The 23,941-nt window shown below is 40.2% G+C and overlaps 1 protein-coding gene across 2 annotated transcripts in view; it reads right to left on the bottom strand.

Moving 5' to 3' along the window:
• The window catches only part of mcu (mitochondrial calcium uniporter), a 72,930-nt gene extending 57,881 nt beyond the window's left edge, over nt 1–15,049 (bottom strand). The window contains exon 1 of one of the 2 annotated variants that reach the window (XM_059359303.1): nt 14,917–15,049. In XM_059359303.1, the coding sequence (XP_059215286.1) occupies nt 14,917–15,033 (117 nt within the window). In that variant the 5' untranslated portion in view covers nt 15,034–15,049. The remainder of the gene's footprint in view (nt 1–14,916) is intronic. The other variant, XM_059359302.1, reaches the window with a different exon arrangement.
• Nucleotides 15,050–23,941: the final 8,892 nt, after the last annotated feature.

Below are 23,941 nucleotides of genomic sequence, written 5' to 3'. Positions count from 1 at the left end.
CAGTGGGCAGCAGGGTCATCACTAACCCTCTCTGGCAGAAGGTTGTGGGACTCTGCGGTCCGTTAGTTTTTGACCTCTGTGTGTGTGGAATGAGGATGAGAAAACCACAGGCGTTTCAGAGGTCAACAGCTTCTTCCTCGATCTCCATCAGTAAAAGATTGTGAGGCAGGTGTGTGCATGCACATAAGATAATAAATAAAGATAGATATTCCTCATTTCAGGCCTCTTGCAGAACAAAGAGCTGGACTAGCTGCACACCTGCAGCACAGCCGCAGCACATTAAGTAAGGCTCCGTCTCAGTCCCTTTAAAGAAACAGTCCCAGTATGAAAACAGTCAGAGCTCAGGGGAAAAGCCTCCCCAATCATGCAGATAGCGCTAATTAGCGTTAGCCTACATGAATGCCATGCTTATTTATACCACACTGCAGTTTGCCCCATAAAGATGAGCTCCTACAAACAGCATGGTGTTAACTCAATGACCGAGAACAACTAATTTGACTGCCAGCTTTCATTAGCAAAAACAATCACTCTCAATGACCGCTAACAAGACCACGAGTCGCCATCATTTTAATCAAACACTACCATAAATCTGAAAGTGCTGCTATTATTATTATTATTGGATAATAAATCTTAACTTGATGCCCCTGATACCTCTGGGAGTCAAGAGTTAAATGCATTTTTAATCCAAAGAACAACAGAATTTCAGAATCTTCCTTGTCGGGCTGTCACGTTAGAGACCTCATCAACAAAAGATTACAGCAGCAGAGCTATTTACATAAGCAATTTACTTACTGCCCTGCTTCCCGGAGGTGCCTTTGAGCAGAGACAAGATTGCATCTCACACACATCGTCCCCTCCTAGTCCTTACTGACTGGCACGTACAAGGAGGCAGAGCAGCACTTTAAAAGGCAGGGCACAGTGTTTTGGAAAAGGCCTTGATGGATTGACCTGCTTTAAAGTTGATTATGGAGTTTGTAATAAAAGAGCAATCCCTTTAATACAGTATCTCTGGTTGTCTAAGGTCATTGTCATGTTGCAAATATTACAGGTAACAAGAAGGCTGCTTTGCACCAATATTAGATTTACAGGAGGGAGTTGCAACAGTTTAAAGTAACTTGATTTTTCAGGTGGGTTTAATATTGACTGGAAATTAAATTTCAATACTATTTATTCATTATCCTTAACCTGACTATCACAGGGCTAACACAAAGAGACAGAAAACCATTCAAGCTCTCATTCACACCTACGGGCAATTTAGAGTCATCAATTAAACCTGAGTGCATGTTTTTGGTCTGTAGGAGGAAGCTCGAGGACCCGGTGAGAACCCACGCTGACACATGCACACAGAAGAGCCACAGGCCGGAGTCGAACCAGCGACCCTCTTTCTGTGAGGCAAGAGTGCTAACCACTCCATTTTGTATAGCCCTCAATACACTTTACCTATATCAAAATACACATATCTCACAGAATAGAAAAATGCTCATACTGTGATAAAGGATGTTATCCATATCACCCAGTGCCACCCCTGTTGTAGAGATATTTGGTCACCGAGCTGAGCCATTTGCATGTTTTTAAATTTGCAAATCAGTGGCTGGAAACCAAAGAAATCTCTCAGAAGATTTGAAATTGACAGCTAGCCTAGCTAGGGAAACTCTGAACTAGACTTAAAGTTGGCAAAATTTAGAGGTTACAGCGCCAGCGCCAGCATTGACTTTCATAAGCACCTTTTAGTTGATTAAAATGTTTGTACATTTTTTTTACTGCCAAATATATATATGATCTACACAATTTTACAATTGAAGAATACAAATCGTTTTGGGCCTAGACCAATGAAAAATAAAGGAATTCGTTCATTTTGTATAATCTTTTTTTGTCACAGCCACAGGGAGCCACTGCAGATAGCTTGAAGAGCCACATGTGGCTCCGGAGCCACAGATTGCCTTCCCCTGACCCAACATAGGTCATTTCATATCTCGTTAACAATATACCATATATCATGATAAAGCATGTTTTCTGGTAATTAATGTAAGTCTATATAAATTAACTAAAGGCCTAATTTGGTTTACTCCTATAGACTTTACTCACTTGATTAAGAACTTTAGTGCAAGATTAAGAAATTTCAATGCCTACACTGACTATGTTTACATGCATGCACACAAACAGTTTGATTTACCTACACAGAGGTATTCCAATAAGCAGAATAAGCTCTATGTGTGGCCTTCATTTGAATAATTCTATACCTCACACACTGATGTTGAATGCTTCAATACTGAGTCCCATTGATCCACAGTAAGGGGTGAACCATTCTCTTGGTACCAGTGTAATTAGGTGGGGATAGTGCTGTCAGGGAGAGGTGGACTTAATAAATTATATATAGCTGAAACAGTTCCTCGCCCAGTAGCAGCATTCCTCATTTTGCTATCAAGGACAAATTAAGATCCCAGTATGATTCACGTGGATATAATATTTTCCAAGATAGATCTCAACTGAAGTTGTTTTTAATTTCATCTTGGCATGGTCAGCATTGAGTAAACTCATTAGAAGCACTTACTGTTCAGTCATATTATGGCATTTATAGGACAGTGACATAGGGCCTGGTTGACACCATGGATCATTTTGGTCTCAAGACAAGGACACGGCACTTAGTGGATGTGAATGGAAAAGCTCAAACAGACACACTGCAGTAAAGTCAGTCAATCTACATCAGTATTGTGATATATGATAATTTGGCCACATTTTACAGGCCTATCAACATTTGCGGGAAACCTTTCTAATAGGATTATCTGGTCAAAACCTCCACCGAGAAACATAGAAAACCATTAAAATGACTAGTTGGTGGGAATGAGGCTCCAAAGTGCTGAGGCAGCAAAAGACAGACTTAACCCCCCCACCTCCCCCACCCTACCACATATCTGACCCCTCCCCACCACCTCCATACATCCTCAGCTGAGCCCTCTGAAACAGGCTTATTCCACGTGAGTCTCCAGCCATTGATCCACTTGTGCTGATATAGGAGTTAATTAAAAGCGACCAGGCTCAGAGCTCAGACCCCTGATTCATTTAAAACTAGCAGTTAAGTGGTCAGATGAGACAGGCCTTCTATCAACAGGAAAGCTATTAGAATCTTCATCTTGAAGAACGGCAAAAAACTGCACATGCACGACAAAAAACACAAGCCTGGGTTATGTTCGAGTGTTTGGCGTGTCTCTCTGGTCCAGCTAATCATTACAGATAAAACATTAGGACATGAGGGTTTGGAGTCCATTGTTTGGCAGAGGTGTGCATCTTTGTTTGTTTTCTCCATGGTGAATCCCCTGTGTGTGCTTGTGTCTACCATGGCACTGCTACAACCTGGGTAATTACAGCGCAAACAAACTTGGCGCCAGGCCGAACAGAGCGTCTTGCTTTCTGAGGCTCATTGACTCTCTGGATGTGCTCAGAGGCTGATCCATCTCACTTCTTGACTTCTGGTTGTGTAATGAGTTTGACAAAAACGCCATTCAGAAAACACAGGCAGCTCATTTCAGGCAGAGAGCAGGCCAGTGTTTGAGAAGTGAAGAGGGCCAATAGAGAAAAAGTTTTGTGATTCAGCATCGAGGAGGCTCAAACCTCCTGGAGACACAACGAGGGAGAAGGGGGAGCCGAGGCTTTTTCCCTCCAGTGTACAATGTTGTTTGTGGGCGGACATGCCGTTTACTGTCATGACCTTTCAGACCACATGTCATCTCTGAGCAGCTGCCAGGCAACCACTCGTTTCTCTGTGCCTTCTGAGATACTCAGTTATATCATGTTTAAAGGACCTCTGCTGCTGTTTTTTTTGTGTGCCGAGTGCTGAATCTTCATGAATGAGCATATGCAAACCCATGACACAGTTCAAGATGCTGTAAACAACATTCAGACCATTAAAATAGCAGCAAGCAGCTACTTTTTATGTAAATATATAGTGGAATAATGGTGTCGGCATGAAACCATAGCTTAGGGCTGCATAATTTGAATCCGCGATTATTTTTGAAAATTGCAGTTGCGATATGATTCACAACACTGGAGGGAAATTATCAGTTTTTCCATCATAAATTCAAATTTTTTAAGTCTCTAGAATAGAGCGGGAGAGTCATCACAGGGACATCTCTGCAACACCACAATACTTAATTTGAAATATCAGGAAATATTTTGACACACAGTTTGCCTTTAACAAATACTACATTTTCCTGCAATTTAAACATTCAACTAGTCTACATTACAATTTCAATACAATTCCAGTTAATTTTGCAGCCCTATTAAGAATTTTTATAAAGAAATCAGGGCCCTCTGAGAAATACATTGCTCCTTAGTAGGGATGGGCTTTTGGAAGAAACCTGCCAACTCCATTATCTATAACGTTAACGATCAACTAATCGATTAATCGCTGCATGCATACATGGGCAAAATAACATACATATACAGTACTATGCAAAAGCCTGTTTGATAACTGACACTTTTATTTTGAAAGGATGAAAAGAGACTTGATCCTGTCGACCGTAAAACTAACTCAACTGAGATTATATTGTAAATATAACGTCAAGAAGTTCAATGTTTTATGTTTTAGCCCCCGAAGAGGCATAAACAAGTTTAGGATAAAATTAAACTCAGTAATTCATGCTAGCAAATTCCGATACAGTAAGCTGAACTGAACGCTCGGCCATGTTTCAGTTCAGTGAGTGCTGCTACACAGTCATAAATAAAATTAAAATTAAAAAATATACAGATCGATTAAAAATTCCATGTGATCGGCCAAATTCTTAACGACCATTAATCGATCACCGATTTATTATTCCCATCCCTACTCCTTAGTGCCAGTAATGATCAAAAATCCAAAATGACTTTAAATAACGCTTCTAGAAATTGTGGATCAGATCATATACATAATTTTTTTTTGTCAGCTTTTGACAGCAAAGCATTTGCTTTGATCCCTGGATCAAATGACAAGTTCTATTAATGCTAAAATACCCCTTTTCCCTTTAGGGAGACATGTCAAAGCTGCATGCTTCTTTGTTTTGCTGTTGGCACAAAGCGTGCAGTAGAAATATATATATATGCAAGTGAACAAAAATCCTAATATGAAGGCTGTAACCGGTGGCTGCCAACCACCCAGAGTAGTAAAGTGAGCCGACACTAAAAAGAAACAACAAACAGCAGCCTGCTTGGCATGACGCCTCACTAAGCCGCCATGAAGACAGAATGCCTCTCAAGTCGACACACACTCCCACTAGCCACAATGACCTCAACACAAGGATGATGTCACAGCTCTCTATACATCCTGTTTAACCATGACCAGCATAGCCCTCATTTCCCTGGTAACCTAACTCCAGGATGTTTCATGCGGATTTCCTTGCAGCACAGCAGCCTCGTCCGTCCCCAGAGATCAGCTGGCTTTATCAGAGGAGACATTGGCCTGTAGTCTCAAATCAGCCAGCCAAAAAAGGTGGAACGAACGTGAAAATGTCAAGCCCCCTTGCTATTAGCCCAGTACATCGATCCAACAGGAACAAAAGAACTACTTATTATGAGCTTGTGTGTGGGGCGGGCCTCATCCAAGCAATTAGAATGCTATTAGCCTTGTTTAAGTTTGCAGGGGTCCCTTTTGGAAATGAACTGTTTAGTAATTTGTGCACTTTATTTGGCTCTCAAGGCCTGTCTGCAATAAGTGCTGTATTCTATTTGGGTTAAACTATAACCTAATGGGGCAGAATAGTGTCCTTGAATGCCCAGCAATGTTTTCAACAGTTTCATGCATAAATGATTTACAGGATAATTATACTAAATGTTAAATTCCTCCGCCCCACTCATATATGATTGATCTCACTTTGATGCGTTCTTCTGGAAATGGCGCATTATATTTCACACGTTGCTGATATTTTATAGCTAGTCTGAGGTTGGCAGTTCTCCCAAGAAAAAACAAGCTTGATCTGGCATTTTTATCTACGATATCCACTCATTTAAATCAGGGTAAAGTTGTTCCAAGTGAAACTCTAATTTGGAAGCAAACTGTTTTCTGTAGTTAGACATACGCAAGAATCCCTTAAGTTGCACTGGCAGCGAGAAGGGCAAGCTGTAATGAGGAGCTCATCTGCTTTCTCGTCAGTGAAAGAGGTGAGGCTGAGGCCGAGGGAATCCTCACATCACACAATCCCAGCATTCCTCTGAACAACTTCCCAGCCATTACTCCATCAGTAAAACAGGTCTCATTCATACATAATGATACCGATTCCAATTAAGAGCTGCCTCGCTGTTGACAGCTCTTCTCTCCTGCTGCCTCTCTCGCAGTGACGAGCCTCCTCCTCCTGCTGCTGGTATGATTGTTTTCTGCTTTAAACAGCACAATTGTAATTTATGGGTCTGTCGGATTCCATATACCATATTGTTTTCTATTCAATAAAGCAGCACAAAGTAGATAAGTGGGAGCAGAATGGGTTCGGAGAACACAGCTCTATCACAGGGCTGATATGAAAAGCTCAACAAACAATAATCTGATTATTGTTTCTGTCACTAGTATATAAAGTTTATCTAATCGTCACTCAAAGTGACTGTTTCTCCAAATATGTATACCTGCAGCTCAGAGATGTTTCAATGTGGGAGGGGCTTACCTCTTAGTAAAGGTGTGGGCCAGTGTGTTGCAGGTTGACGAACGAAAACTAACTAGTTTATGTTTATTTCTTCCATTTTTTTTGGACTGCTTCAAATCGATGTGTCCCGTTAAATCTGTCGCCAGTGTGGCTGACATTCAGACTTGTTTTTCAGACTTGGCCAGTCGATTTGCATTCAAATTAGACTTTTTTTTCTGTTGTAATTTGATAGTAAAATCCCTTCTCATATGCATTTAAACTGGCCTCAGCACTATTGGTGTTGTGTCAAAGACTGTTTCCCCGTCGATATGCATTTCCTCCTACCTAACCTATGACCTAACCATGCAGAGGGGCAACAAGGGAAGACAATTTTTTTCCCCTCATGACCTGCCCTACTCTGCCTCTGACTGGCTAAAACCTGCTGCCTTTGCTGGTTTGGGGTGGTTAGGTTTAGGCATGAGGAGGAGGTTGGTTAAGGTCAGGAAAGGATAAAAAAAATCACCGACTGAAGAAGTCATTTTAAACAGGAGCCACAAATCCTCAAATGTTATTGAACACACTCTTTAAGCAAATTCATGCACAACACCGGTGTGGGCGAGCAAGGTGAAAAGCATGTGAGACAGGAAAATACTTCTGGCAAGCAATGATACACCTATTTATCAGAAGCTTAATTGTCACTACCCACTGTCAATGTCCCCACTCAGCCAGCATCTGCTGCTCGTATTAATTCACCATGAACTTGTATAAACACGGGTATAAACAATCAATACTTCCTGAGGGGGAGGTCGACCCCACCCCTCCTCTCTCTCTAATTAGCTGCATATTGGAGAGTCTTGATATTTTGCAGGGTGAAGTTCTGTCAAATTGAACTGTGCCGAGAAAACAAGGTGGAATCAATTTGTGACAGGTAGCGCATGCATCTTGTCCCCATTTCATACTGAAATGTACGAGGTGAGAATGAGGCACCTTGAGAGGAGCCAGTAGGGGGGACACTTGCAACAACACATGGGCACACACAAGATATTAGCATACACACACAATGTTCATTTGCATTCAAGGTTGTCCTATTTTTAAGGTTTTCTGGCCTGCAGATATAACTGGCTCTGCCCCTCATATTGTCCCGTCATTGTAATTTTGTTGCTCCTGTGTAATTTCCAACTTGCCAAAGTTTTATGTAAATTAAAATGTAATAAATGAATAAGACATGTTTTTTTCAAGACCACAAAACCACACAGCAGCAAAAGTAATATGTCTAAACTGCAGCATCTGTGCGGTGGAGACACCTGGTCAGTGACCCGAACAAATGACAGCAGAACACCTCAATCTGGAAATGCGTCACACATTCCTTGACAGATCTGGGCACGGCCAACTTTCACACAAGCCAACTCTGCCCAGACTAATTTACACTGCTCATTTGGACCCAGCATTGCCACAGATTAGTTTTGCCGTCACAATAATGAGCCCAATCTCGCATCCGATAGCATGAAAGTCTCTGCTACCTGCTGGTGACCTTCAGGTTCTAGCAGCAGCCTCACCTGCCCTCCTGGCAGAGGATGCCACCGGCCCGACATCCCAGAGATGAGAGGGGGTAACCAAGCGTTGCCGCCATCCATCATCACATTACACACGTTGGCCTAGTTTAATGTCCTTTTCAGACTTGACTGGAGAAACGCTGGGCCACACAGAAACATGGGAAGCAGCTAATTAGTCTACGCCAACAGCAGAAGTTCACCAGTCATTTACCGCATCAAGGGTGAAATCCCTTCCAGAGTACTAATGAGGACTTTGTCCATCACAATAGTCTCATCCATTACAATGCTACAGCATCTCCATAATGAACACCAGCTACATTTGCAGTGGTCTAGCGAGGAGCTGAAGCATTAAAATAATAACTGTACAGTAAACAAGGAGACAGTTGGGGTTTGGTTAGCCACGCTTGCTGAATACAAATACAAAATACTAATACTGGACCTGTTCACCTTCCAGGACAGTTATTTTTGACCGCAGGGCAAACAGCTGGTGAGCGTGAGAAAGTTTACTGTGCTGAGCAGGTGTTGTAATGTGATGGACTCAGGAGAGCAAAGGGAAATTAGAGGAAGAAAGCATAGGGGAAAGAGGACACGCACTGGCATATGTCTGGAGAACTAGCAGAGCTATGAGGGTGCAGCAGAGAGAGTTTTTCCCCCTTAGCCCATGAATCAGCTGAAAAGATGCAGTCATATAGTAAGACAAATTCACAGCTGTTCACGGAGAATGTGTAAAAATACCTGCAGGAGAAGCTGTTTTTCGTATATGCCTTTATCACTATACAATAACTTATATTTATAAGACAACTTTGATGCTTATTTCACCAAGGACCAGTCACATGAATGAATGCTAAACCTTATTGTAATGGAAACACTGAGAAGGATGATGAAAACTGAAACAAAAAAGAAAGAAAGAAGGGTGCAGGAGTAGAACAAACGCACCGCACTCACTTTGGGTGCCAAACGCCTGGCAGGTCAGCCATACAACTCCCAGACCATGGCAGACATTGGAAATTACTCTGGCTGCTGCTCGCCGGGGTGATCGCCACTTGAGCTGACAGGAGCTCTGTCACAAACACGGCCACTAAAGCCATCAGCATTTCATCACTGTGCTACGATGACAACACACACTTGTCATTTTGTTTGATGGCGAGACAATTCATGACGTTTTCACTACACCGCCATGAGGCACCAACATGTGAGTCACACAGTTGAAGATGAGAGGTAGGGGTCTGTTCGTCCTTATGAATGAGGGAGGGAGTATCTATCTACACACAGGCATGGTTCGTGACTTACCCAGTCTCATTAAAGTCATAGTTTTTGATGAGGGGTTGTATGAGACACCAGCTAAGATAAGCAAAATGTTTTACATATAAGCAGCAATATCTATATAGCTGTATATTTAGTATATTTTCACCAAGTAGAAACCTCCAGGTCTTTAAAATAAGCTAAGCTAAGCTAACACGAAAGTGCCAAAAACTGCAGTTCCTCGACTGGTCACTTGAGGCTGAGTCCAAAAGCGAGTCAATCTCCATAGACCCCATGTTAAAATGCCCAACTTTATTGAAAAAATAAACATGTTTACAGCCAGGAACATAAAACGGTTTATTCTCTGAAGACAATTTCTAATTTGTGACAACTGTACAGAGGTTATAAAACTCACCTATTTGAATAATATCAAGGCTTAAGGTTAACCTCATTGCTTTGACTGACAGGTGGATATTTTTAATCCACCATTCAGTTTACCTCAGTTTACCAACACTCCACCTCTTTGCTAGGGCTGGGAGATATATATCGATATTATATGGATACTGTAGATATCATCTTAGACTTTGGATATCATATTTTTATAAGTGTGTCTTCTACAGAAAAGTGATGCAATTTTCTGAACTTACCAGCTTGTTGTAGCTCTTCCATTGTTTGCCTTTGCCCACTTAGTTATTACAGCCCCATTACTGATTATGACAGAATACAAAGAGCAGTCAGCTCAATTTTAAACACTCTTGGCATTCTTGGTGAACATCTTGACATCTGAGGCAAGCTGGCTGATGACATATGCCACCAGTACGTTGGATACACGTGTGGTGTCTAGGTTGTTTTGATTCATAACATTGAAAAAAGTGGAGGAAATGCAGAAGTAATATGATTGTGTGCTTAACATACCAACCAAGTTGTTCCAGGACTGTTATCTAAAAGAGAGTTTTGCTTCAACTAGATTGTAAATGTTAATGTTGCCCAGATAAATCTTTTCTGTCAACATCTGACTGTCCTCACAATACTACTTCCCCACTGGTTTTTAGGGGGGCGGGGGATTAGGAATGACAAGAATAATGGATTACACAACATCGCACTGCTGTTGTATTATGCACTGCGCTCAACACTAATAATATCTCCCAGTGTTTTATCTCTCAGTAAGTTGTGTTGCCCATTTGATGATCAAATGAGTCACAGCTGTACTATAAGTCCACCTTTCCCCTTACCTTTTACCCTGATCCTCCGCCCACACACAAACAAATGAGAGCAAACAGTAGGACTAAAAAGGGACGCGGCTTTACTAACAAAACAAAGGAAACGATGCTGTAGCGACATGGCCTCATTGCTGGGAAACAGTCCCCTATACAAACACATAGGGGTCACAGCTTGTGACAAATTCGAGACTTTACTGGGCGCTGGAGTCCTCTAGAAGGGCACATACATCAAGGGAAATGCAGCAATTCTGTATCTGGACACAGGTCTAACTAAGATAGGTTGCCACTGAAGCAGAGTGCGCTAACATGCCTGCCCGGGGACACACGATTGGTTGTCTCTCCTCTATTTCCTGTTCATTGCTCTGCAGCCCACTATCTAAAACTAATTCAAACACTGTAGAGGTGGGCACTCAGTAGTGGATTGAACTCACTTCAACTTAGTGAGTATAGATATGAAACTGGCCTAAAGCAGAGTTACACTGTAATATATTTTTCAATTAATTCCTGAGACCAGACTTGGTTCAAATTAATGTTTCGTTCAATATTTTAATAGCCTAAAATATACACTATTTTGGGAGTATATAATTATATTCCTGATCTTATTACTCAACTTTATACAATCCAGATTCCAAAAAAAGTTGGGATTTTGTCTAAAATGTAAATAGAAACAGAATAAAATAATTTAGTAATCCTTTATAACCTTTAGTCAATTGAAACCAGTACAAAAACAGTATATTTTATGTTCAGACTGATAAACTTTGTAAATATACACTGAATTTGATGCTTTCTTTTTTTATTCACATTTAACAAATGGTCCCAACTTTTTTGGAATTGGGGTTGTAGCACTCCTTTTGCAAGAGTGAGTCCTTAAACCTTTTCCAAAGTCAAATTTAAGCACTTTTCAAGCCTTTTCAAGATGCATTTTCAACTTAAACAGCACCTTAGATCTGTGTTGAATTACAAATGTATATACAGCACAAACAGTACTGATTATTTCACTCCATCATCACATTAAACTAGATGTTTTTGTGTATTAAAACGTGTCACCTGTTTGTAAGTAGACTTAGCACCGTATATAACCCACATCTCAAGCACTTTCTAACAATTTTTTTTTAATCTTAAAAATTCAAGTGTTAAAGGATTTCCAGCACCTGTAGGAACCCAGAAAAAAAATATTTTCTTTACCATGAGACTTGAGACTTCACTGACTTCGCTCCTCATGTCTTTTATGTATGTAAGCAGCTCACACTGTATAGCTGCTATAGGTTCCACTTACCAAAATACTTTATACTGCATACTAATGTGGAAAAATGTAGGCATGTGAATGCCAGCAGCATGAACATGGTATGCTACATGGCCTGAATGGAATATCCAATCGTTTTTGTAATCATACCTTTGACCGACTGGAATTCTATCCTATCACTTTGTCTCGTATAGCCTAGCAAGAGTGTTTGAAATCCTGCAGGAAAACAATCAATTTTCTCACCCACTAAAGAAACCCCTCTAAATTGCACTTCATGCCCATTAAGAATGTCTCTGTGTACAGATAGTAATCCAATATCGATGAGAAGATGGAACAGGCCAGCTGCCCCAACCAAAGATTATTACGGTTCGTCTCCAGCAGAGACATGATATGATAAGATCTGAGAACAGGCATGCAGGTTGTCATCATAAGCCTCTGCCATACATCTGTCAATCATCAGACTCCAAAGAGAAGAATGAATCCACTAATTAGCCATGACTCTGTAAATGACAGCTAACGTGACATGCCATTCATCATTTCATGTCAAAATGTTTGAATCTCCATATATATGTATATATATATATACTGTGAGATCATATGTGGATTTAGAAAGCAGTTTGTCCATAAAGTGCAGGATTACATTAATGAAACTGCCCGTGTGGATACGTTTGTCAATCATTCAACCATCTTATCACCTTTCTAACAGTCAACAGCCACAAGCTGACAGTCACTCTCTTATCACACTAATCCGGATAACTTCAGTTCCGAGCCTGTGAAGGCAGCAGGGATAAATTAGTTTACTCCTACACTGATTGGATTAAAAGCCAGTAGCGGGCCTCGACCCCCTGGCCTCAAAGACTACAGCCACAAACTGCTCAGCTTTAATGAACATGTCGCCTTAAATGGAAATAAGCAACTAAAGAACTTAATATCTCTCTTACTTTTCACAATATTTCAGACACAAAAAATGGAAATATTAACTCAGCAAGCTCATACTATAGAAAAACCCAACTACAACCTTTGATTTATAACCCATTTACAAGAACTGTTTATTCGCGATGACTCAACTCCCCTGGCACACTTCAGGACAGCAGTATTTTATATGACAGCTGACTCAGTAGTAATCCAGTGCAGGTTAAATGTAAGCATTGGAGACTATAGTCTGCTTTGCATCCCTTGAGAGTTGACCCCCTCATGTCTGCACCACGCGACTGAAGCAGCAGTCTGAGCGCACCGATTGAAAATGAGCTCTAGATATCATAATTGTGTATTTTAAGACAACTCATAAGTGTGTGTCCCACTGAAGCTTTATAGACACAAGTGTAGAGACAGAGTTCCCACACTGACTGCAGTGAGGGACTCACAAATGAATACAGAAGCTTGGCTGTCACACAGTGACAGGCCCGCGTTAGGAGCCGCAGCAGCAGCGCTCCGATGGACGAAGACACAAAATGACAGGCAAACAAAACTACAACCTGTGCAGACTGAAATAAAATGAAAACTTATTAGGGGCTATCTCTGCTGAGACACTGGGGCGCAACTCACTCTGTTAAATCATTAAGGCTTAAATAGGCCGACGTATCTTAGAAGAGGGGACAATATTACCTCTCTGCAGGGGTAAATGTGCTCCTTTGTAATAGTTCACAGTGTGTGACAGCACCAGGGGGACAGTGTGGAAGTGTGGACCAAGTGAGTCTATTCTGGCAGCTACTTAACCTCCAGGCTGGCCTGTTTCACAGGAAGGGGAGCCTCATTTAATTTCACATGGCCTGTGGCAAGTGTGCGAGTGTTTGTGTAAGGGGAGGGGAGCAGGACAGGAAAGACACAAGAACGGTGATCACAAGACAAATAGAGAAAAAGGGAAAAACAAGAAAGAATGTAAAAAGAGACTCATATCAGTATTACTAGCTACTGTTTAGGGGCTGAGCTGCAATGACTTCCTCATTCTTTCGTATTCAGACCTTAGCCTATCCTCCCTCCTCAGGCAGCTGCCGTAAAACCTCAGAGTTACAGCAGAGGGAGTGGGTCACAGGGACAGGAACAAGATGTGCAACTATTTCACTGTTGTGACCGTTTTGTAAAAAAAAAACCTTCCTGTTCAGCATTTTTGAGGCTGCATATATTGCTACAGGGGCCTTGTGTAATGGACCTGCATTCCTGTTTGCAGGAAAACCCAGGATCTCCCAGCTGAATGGGGAAACACCCGCAGGGAGGGGAGAAACATCAGGCTGGCTGGAGAGTCTGACATCATCCAAGTGTGGGCTTCCATGTTTCAGTGAAGTCTCATATGTGTACATGAATAAACAGTATGTGTGTCACTCCCTTCCACTGTAGTTTTCCTCTGTAGCTCTGGGCAGACGTTCATTATTCTGACTTTCTGCTGCTGCTGCTGCTGCACCATACACACACACGCTGCAGTTCACATGTAGAAGCAGAGAGATGAGGGGAACCATCGGTCATGGACTGACAGCCAAACCCTCTCGAAGATGCAGCCTAAAAGCTGCTCACATCCTTATTGCACAAAAATAAGACACCTATCCCCTTCTTCCTTCCGTCGGCGGCCAAACCAACCCCTTACTGCAGAAACAATCCCACACCTTAAACGGGATCGCATTCAAATTCTCACACAACAAGCAGAACAGAAAAATATGTCTGCAAAGTTGAAGGACACGGGAGATGTGAGACATTATGTGAAAGCAGAGCAGAGTGTCTGAAGGCTTGTTACAGTAAACGGCAGGGCAGCGCCTGTGGGGTGTTGATGGGCTTCAACCAGCGCTCCAAAAAAACTGCATTGCCTATGTGAAAGCTCAATACGTCCCACTGTGGATGAAAAGAACCACACGACACCGGGATGGGGTACATATCGTGACTCATATAGTGCCTCACCTTTCCGTGAAGCGCAATCTGAAGAAAAGACATGAACGGAAAATCCTAAAGGCTAGTTAGCTTTACTTCCTTAGCCAGCCCAGCAGCAGCCGCCACCGCCAATACCGCTTTCTCTCCGGTCCAGCCTGCCCGCCCGGTCCTACACCTCTGTCTTTCTGTGCGCACAGACACACACACGTCCTGGGACTTACCGGTCTTATGTGCTGATGATGTCGCTGTGAAGAGACAACAAGTGCGGGGAGGCTGCCGGCCACCGCTCCGCTGCTCCGGGACAACAGGAGTACTGATCTGCACACTTTCGCAGCCATCTCTGTAGTGAAACCTCGCCGGGAAGGAGACTGCTGCGGGCGGACCGAGACGCACCGAAGGGAAGAGGGAGGGTGGTGGGCGGGTTTGCGGGGCTGGACTACGGCTTCATACACATGCCCAGTGTTGCACCAGTATGCAAAGATAAACCACTTTTGTGCTGGCTAATTCAAAACAAACATGCACAGGCTGCATGTCATTTGTCGCAGCAACAAAAACACCGATCACTCAGCTGCTGTACTGAAGGTCACAAAAGTGTGATTATCATAGCCTACACAAATGTATAATACATTTATTATCAATATGATGTTGTGATAAGACAGTGGTTCTTTCATTTTTGAAAGTTAAATGAGTAAAAGCGTAATTTCAATAGAAATTATCTTCAATAGAAACACAAAGTGGATTTCCTCTTTAAACACTTATCACCTCTGCGATCTCTATTAACATTATCTCGGTGAAACGATACTGCAAGATAAATGAGGTGAACCCTACAGGTATGTCATAATAGGTATTATGTTGGCACAGCTAGAGATAATTAAGAAAGAGAGAGAGACCTTCCCATAAGTGTTGGGTATAGCACACACATAGCTGTCACTTCCAATAGTAAAATAAATATGTGATTAAAACACACCAGTATAAACCAGTATTGTCCAGATTTTTTGGATTGGGGGGGCCCAAATGGGACACTGCCTTATTAGGGGTGGTATAAAGTATTTACATGCAGCCGCAGACCACTCTCTGGATATGCCTGTGCTATAAACTCAGTATGGAGTTACTCTTCCCAGTCTCTACTGGTTTATTATAGGGATCACTATCATATAAAGGTGAACAGAATTAAAATTCCTTAGCAGTAAAGCTATCATCAAAGTTTGTTTGTTTCGTTTGTTATTGTATAATGAAATTAAGTTCATGGGTCTAGGTAGGTAGTACTAAACAGGAGACGGTGGTCATAAGGGGTGTAAGAATATATCTGTTTGCTTGAGTATTGCTATTATGTTTTGTTATACTGTATGGAGTCCCAAAACACTGTATCAATTTTGAAATAGTAGTTTAGATGCAATGATTTGTAGCAGACAGATTGCACAAATAGAAATGCTATGATATATATTACAGACTGTGATCAATGCAAATCCAGATCCCACTATTCTGACTGCATAAAAATAACTCTTTTATAAATCAGATTTAATGCACATGATGTTTTGTTTGCTATACTATGACAGTTTTCCTTTAAAAAAAAAAATCAGAATATCCTCTTACTTACAGTATCACATTATATTCAATCGTAACCCATGTATCGTGATAGATATCGTATTGTCTGATTCTTGCCTGCACACGGCCCTAGTGTCCACACCTTTATGTGTAAACCCACTTGCTCAACCATTACTGCAACAAAACTTGGCACTGACTTGCACCTCAAAGACTTCCAGTTATCTTGAAAGAGACAGACACAATATAACTTGTCTGAATGTCTCTGTGTTAGGCTACATCTTGGCAGACTTGCTGTCACTGGCCCCACCATCTATTCCTCTATAACTGTGTCTAATATTAGCTTGTCCTTCAGTCACTCTTGTGACTATGTCTCAAAAGAGCAGAATCAAATCTAATTGCACTGAGCATGGGCTACTTCCTGGTGTACAAGCACTTTAATGCATTTCATGGCTTCTGTCCCCAAATGGCAGAACGTGAGGGTAAGCAGTCAAGTGTGAGGCGTTTTGTTTTCTCCAGAATCACTCAGCCACTGCAAATGTTGGTAATAGGAGTGGTAATGGGTCCGTTAGGTCAATGAATGTCAAGGAGACTCCCCTCAGTGGATTGTTACACGTTCTCCTTAATCTTTGACCAAGTCTGTCATAAAACACCGCTGCCACACCTGTGTTGGTCAAGGGAGAAACCTGATAACATACAGTAACTCCTGAATTGTTAATGTAAGAGAGTGAAGACATTTTGTCGCTTTCACCGGAGTTGTTCATATAGCAAAGCTTCACATCAAGGCCCAACGTTATAAGAAATAGATAAGAAATAATATGAAAAAAGAAATAGAGATTTGCTTGTTGTGTTGTTGATTGCTTGTCTTATGTTTGTTTGTGAAATGCAGTAGTAATATGTCATTGCTCCAGAATTCATCCCAGTTCCTTCTGTACTTCTTCAGGTGCAGTGCATCAGCCTGTGTGGGCGATGCAATTTAAATGCAAATTCTCAGCAATGGACAAGGACCTGCTCAAGGCCTCGAGGCTGCATCGATTCACAAAGCGAATCTTTGTGTGTGGCCAAATACTACCAGGCACTGGTTTACATAAACCTTTACAGTACTGCTGTAACTGCACCATGACACTATGTGCTGAAAGTAAACATGGTGTGTCAGCAGAGTAAACAGAAGCTGCATGAGTAAGGTGAAAAGATTCCACCAAGTTATTTACATTATGTGAGATTTTGCATTGTTTACAGTGTTATATCAGTGTATTCAGCTCATAGAAACTGGCGCGAAATGGTTATTATTTATAACAGACCTCAATATCTGAGTTTGTTGGATCCTAATGTGAGCTACAGAATATGCAACATGACAAAAGTAAGTTATTAGATTTATCTTTCTTAATGGGTATCTACTCATCCTACTAATTTTCATAAATGTAACATATCCCCGCGATTTGGGATAATGAATGAATGAACAAATTCAATTTAACATTATTAATATGTTATTGAGCATTGAAATAAGAGTAAGCACACAAAAAATCTCTCCACATACATTACCGATGATATTCTTCTATTAAATACAAAATATGTAATTTTCACTATAGAGATAGCAGTGCAGATACAAAACAACAACATGAAGCACTACTAGACCAAATATAATTAAAAAAAAGACACTGATTTTCATTACAAATTGCACCTCATAAATTCCCCTTTCAACCACATTAATGTTTTGAGTTCAGGGATTCAAAATGATCATGACCAATTAAAATGAATCTACATTTATGTAATTCAAATAAAACCTCTGCTGACACAAATCCCTTTCCATAGTTGTCCCTCAACTGCATAAAAAAACATTTTCAGAGAGAGAAAACGGCTTTTAAATCGCTGCACCCATATCTCAAGGTCAGATATGGATGAACTGAACACAAAAAGAGGTGTGTATTTATGCCTGTGTGCACATGTGTGTGCGTGCATGTCTCTGCATGACTGAAATGTCACCTAGCAGCATGAAAGAGCCCCTCCCATGCGTCTACAAAAAAGGTAATGCCCAAAGCAAGCATGCGTGGGAGTGTAACTTCTATTTCATCACACCACCAATCAGATACTACATCATGTAAACACACACCGAATTAGGCAGTGTATGCTGCCTTTCTCTTCTGCTTACTCTTACACGTATGATGGCTCACAGACTCCGCAAAGCAATATAACTGCTGAAACCGGAGCCTGCTTTTGTCCGCAGGTGTTCACCTGAGTCATCTTTCACCATTATACAGAGGTACAACTTGTGGATCAAGTTTCACCATAGTGTTCATTCTACAAAGCAGGTCAACTGGGACTTGCCTTGCAGTAACACAGAAAGCCAGCACTCCCCTATGGATGTACAAGTGTGTTCTCAGTTACACTCAAGGGTGAGACACCCTCTTGAACCAAACACAAGTCGCTGTAGTAGCAACCCGTCATTATGTACTAAAAGCAGTTGAGCAGAGGAGGCTCTTATGCTGGCCTGTCTTATCTCCTGCTCCACCTTTGCACTGTCACAATAGCAGGATGGATGTAATCGACATGCAAATGTTTTTGTTTAGCTTACTGTTGCAATGCAACGTGAAGGCTGCAGGGTAAAAACTTACCTAATATGTTTACCTAAAATTTGGAAAAATTAAAGGAGAATAATTTGCATGCAATCTAATTTTCAGTTTAGATGCTTGAAACACATTTGTTTCTGTCTGAATTAACCTGTATTCACCCTATGTCTAAGACGTCTAAGACGCTCTGTTTTTTATTTGTGTCCTTGCAGCCGCAGAATGACTGTAACAGCACTGTAGCATCACATTCTACCTATATATAGTATACAGAAGTACTGACAACCTGTTAAAGGCACAGCTTATGAATACAGGTTGTGTATTTCTTCATTAACTGATCATTAGTATTTGCTTTATAATTAAAAAAGATATAGATAAACCTAGATATTCCACTTTTTTTGTGCTATGGGATGTTTAGGTCAGACAAATGTGAAGTCAGAGAGTGGAAACTTGAGTAAGAGAAAGTTTACATGACTGTTGACCGATCCCTAACTGGTAATAGTCCAGAACACTGAACTCTACACCATGACCAGACACCCCAGAAAAACACTCTGGTCATAAGATATGTAGCAGCTATTCCTTCCCAGCTTCTTTAGACAGATTATTTGTGTGTGTATTTTGCATGACATGAAAATATGTCATATGCATACAGGGTGTATTTTAAGTTTCTGCCTGTGGTGCAGACCAGATCCAATATCTAATCCAGTGTTTCTTGTGGACAATTTAAAGAACTGATTTGCATTGTGTTGTGCATATTTATGAGAATAAAAAAGAGAGTAAGATGAATGGCTTTGAGTTAGAGAAATGTGCACTGCCATTGTGGACACCTAGACCATGCTGAGGTTATTACCGTTGTAAAGCTATTCAAATTCAATATGAGATTTCAATAGTTGACAATTACATATTGTGCAGTACTTGTGATAAATTGCTTGCATTAATGAACCTGCACTGGAGGGCTGCCGGCACAGCTAAGTAGCCTCCCTTATTAAAAAAGGAGAAAGCGAGAGAGAAAGAGAGAGAGAGAGAGAGAGAGAGAGAGAGAGAGAGAGAGAGAGAGAGAGAGAAGGGAGGTATTGAAAACCACTTCAATAAAATATGGTGGGAAAAGACAAAGAGATTAGTATAGATAATAATTTGTAATAGAAAAGATTAGTTGAGAATTTAGTTGTCATGTGTACGTTTTATTTCATAGTGCTGTTCTATCACAGTAATTACCTAAACTTCACTGAAACTTTATTGAAAACAGTAATTTCTGTTTATTGACTGTATGAAGCAACTTTAAAATAGGGGGGAAAAACCTCACAGAATACAGAAAACTGCAGATGTCATCTGATCTTTTCGACCACAGGTTAATTTTTTATTGTAGTAGTTTTATTGATTTAGCATGACATTGACAGACTGCTCACATTCTGGTCCCACTGGTCAGGACAGTGTTCCATTTCAAAATGCATTAAATAATCATTTAATTATATATTATGAAGGATCAAATAACAAACTTTTGTATTATAATATATATAACGTAAATCAATAATAGCCATTTAACCTCCTGACACTATGCAACGCACCCAACAAAGTGTCACAAGAATTTGATGATCTGATACAGCAGAGTAATGCAGGATTGTTGTATTTACATTCTGTAGCTTAAGAGAAGATAATCTACCAAAGTGAGATCATGGATGGATTATTGAGTTGGCCTTCCAACGCAGGCTCAGCAGGGGCCCAAGGGCAACCTGATCCTTTGAGCCTCTTTTTGAAGTGTTAACATTTCTTATTGGAAAGACAATTCAAACGACCACAAGAGACACAAAACAACCTCAAAGAGACATAAAGAACAATGATGCACAAAAAAGACCACAAAGAGATTAAAAAAAACAACCGGGACAGATGTAAACAAATACAAAGAGAGGCAAAACAAGAACAAACATATGGGGAAAAAAGCCAAAAGACACATGAAAATAACACTACAACCATAGAGGCAAGCAAACAATGAAAGCACACAAAAATAGGCCACAAAGAGATGGAAAGCCGCCACGCAGGAGATCTAAAACAACCAAAAAAGACAAAAAAAATTACCAAAACGAGGTATAAAACATGATGCAAAAAATCCACAAAAAGAGGCAAAACTGAACACAAACATGCATACAATGAGAAAGAGGCACCAAACAGGTCAAAACAAAATCAACCACAATGAGATGCAAAATTACTCGAAATTATGCAGTTTTGTATCTCTGGAGGGGAGGTAGGGGCCTTTACATGCTTGTAACCAGGCGCCCATTGTCCATAATCCTTCAGTGAGTATGAAAACGTTGAATATGTGCTGTTGTTTACTAATAGAAGTCTCAGCAAAGAAGGCCATATATGGCCATTTCCAACATGCCCTGCCCTTTAAACTGCAGAAATGTGCATTTACTGGTCATTCCACTTAACCAAGAGCTAAGGGCTAAATATTAACAGGTTGGGTCTGGCCAGAGCTAGTTCAACTTCACAGTAACAACCAAGCTCTCACAAATTGTTTCTTGTCAATGGCACTCAGTAAAACAACATCAGGCCAGAGAGAGGTTTTGTCCTTTACACAGAGCAATTTTATTAAACTGCTTTTAAGTTTAGTGCTGTGAGTATGAATGAGATAAAATAGAAGTGACAAATTGATTACATTGTGTTGATGTCTTGAGGTGGAGATAAACTATTCTGACATTCCTTAAAGAAACTAACTGCTGTTCGGACTCACTCTAAAAGTCACTTCTGTGTAGCATTGTATTCTATTGTTACTTTATTCATAACCTCATTAAAAATAATGTGCGGTCACATCGAACAGAGCTCTGACCTGCACTTTCATTGGATGTGACAAGTTCCTGCAAGCTGCAGCCTTCTATGACACAATCCCAGTCGACTCAGCAGCCCCCCAGCTTTCCCTTTCACATTATGCATTCAGTCCAGCAAATTTATTCAAGGCAACAATTAGAACTGGTACACTGCAAAGAGCCAAGTCATTTAGTTTTGATACATTTTTATATTGGAGCTCTGTCAAGGCATGCATGACTGACAGCACAGACTGTCTATCTCCCAGTCATATTCAGTTATGTTATTGAAATGAATGTTTTTTTTATACAGTAATTTAGTTGCCAAGACTGTTTTCATAGTGCACAGCCTCAAAACTGACCAAATAAACAGTATCATCTTTCAAACCATATTGTGATGATTAATATTTCATAGATGAACATGTGTCATATCATGAACTTCATACTTTTTGTCATCAGATCATCAACTGATCCGAAAAATACTGTACAAATATGGCATTTATGCTATCACCCCCACTGCCTTGCAACCTGGGTATTTATTCTGACTTCAGTTTTTAGTCAATGATTCCAGATTGGATTTATATAGATTTGTGTGCTGTTAGGTTAAATTGCCATTTTTTTTAACATCACAAAATATGAGACACTAAATTGAAGATAGATTATTATTATTATTATTTATCCCGAGGTACATACAGAACAAACACAGAAACATTGCACAAACACACAGTGGGCCTGCAGCAAAACACACGGGACTATTTAGAGAACGAAAGAAAATAAAATACAGTAAAAGTTTTAATATAACTGGGAAAATAAACATTGAGATAGCTATATAAAATGTTAGATGGTAGTAATAATAATAATCTATAATAATAAGTACTGCAGAGCCTGTGCTCAAACTGAAAAGGAAAATATGTATGTATATGTATATCGTCACACTGTAAAAAAAAAATCGCCTAAGTCATTTTTTGTCAAAATTGTTTTGCCTAAATCATCTCCTTATGACGCCGGCCACCTATGGTAAAATCGCCTACATCCTCAGTTGATCAGATCATGTGATTTTACCCCTTTAAGATAATGGCCTATGTCAAGTGTGTGACTTAAGCAGATTTATTATGCCTAAGTCAAAATGAAATGTGACTTAGGCAATTTTTTGAACATGCCTTTGTGACTTAAGCAAGATATGGTAACACTTTATTTTGAAGGTGTCTATATAAGAGTGACATTAGCGTGTCATATACATGATATGGGATGTGTCATGGACATTAATGACACTTTGAAGTAACATTACTGCTCATGATACTTGTCATGCCATGTTTCTGACAGTCTTGAGTGACTCTTAAGTAGACACCTTCAAAATAAAGTGTTACCATATTTTGCTTAAGTCACAAAGGCATGTTCAAAAAATTGCCTAAGTCATTTATTTCTCTTAAGTTACAGAATTTACACACAGTGTTATTACTATGCCAATACCAATCATTTGTTACATCCTTTTTGAGTGAAATGATCAATAAATGTCATATGTTACACTTTTGGTGAAGTTTTTTGTGTTTCCTGCAAAACTTGAAACAAATGAGTTAGGCGATTATTTTAACAGTGTGACGATATGAATATATTGAAGGAATTACCTAATGCATGTGACTTAGGCAATTTTTTGAACATGCCTTTGTGACTTAAGCAAGATATGGTAACACTTTATTTTGAAGGTGTCTATATAAGAGTGACATTAGCGTGTCATATACATGATATGGGGTGTGTCATGGACATTAATGACACCTTGAAGTAACATTACTGCTCATGATACTTGTCATGCCATGTTTCTGACAGGCTTGAGTGACTCTTAAGTAGACACCTTCAAAATAAAATGTTACCATATCTTGCTTGTCACAAAGGCATGTTCAAAAAATTGCCTAAGTCATTTATTTCTCTTAAGTTACAGAATTTACACACAGTGTTATTACTATGCCAATAGCCATCCTTTGTTACATCCTTTTTGAGTGAAATGATCAATCAATGTCATATGTTACACTTTTGGTGAAGTTTTTTGTGTTTCCTGCAAAACTTGAAACAAATGAGTAAGGCGATTATTTTAACAGTGTGACGATATGAATATATTGAAGGAATTACCTAATGCATGTGACTTAGGCAATTTTTTGAACATGCCTTTGTGACTTAAGCAAGATATGGTAACACTTTATTTTGAAGGTGTCTATATAAGAGTGACATTAGCGTGTCATATACATGATATGGGGTGTGTCATGGACATTAATGACACCTTGAAGTAACATTACTGCTCATGATACTTGTCATGCCATGTTTCTGACAGGCTTGAGTGACTCTTAAGT

The sequence above is a fragment of the Centropristis striata genome, chromosome 20 (genome assembly GCF_030273125.1).
Source record: "Centropristis striata isolate RG_2023a ecotype Rhode Island chromosome 20, C.striata_1.0, whole genome shotgun sequence".
In the NCBI taxonomy this organism is placed as follows: domain Eukaryota; kingdom Metazoa; phylum Chordata; class Actinopteri; order Perciformes; family Serranidae; genus Centropristis; species Centropristis striata.
Note: the sequence above shows the minus strand (reverse complement) of the source record. Positions and strands in the feature narration are given on the sequence as shown.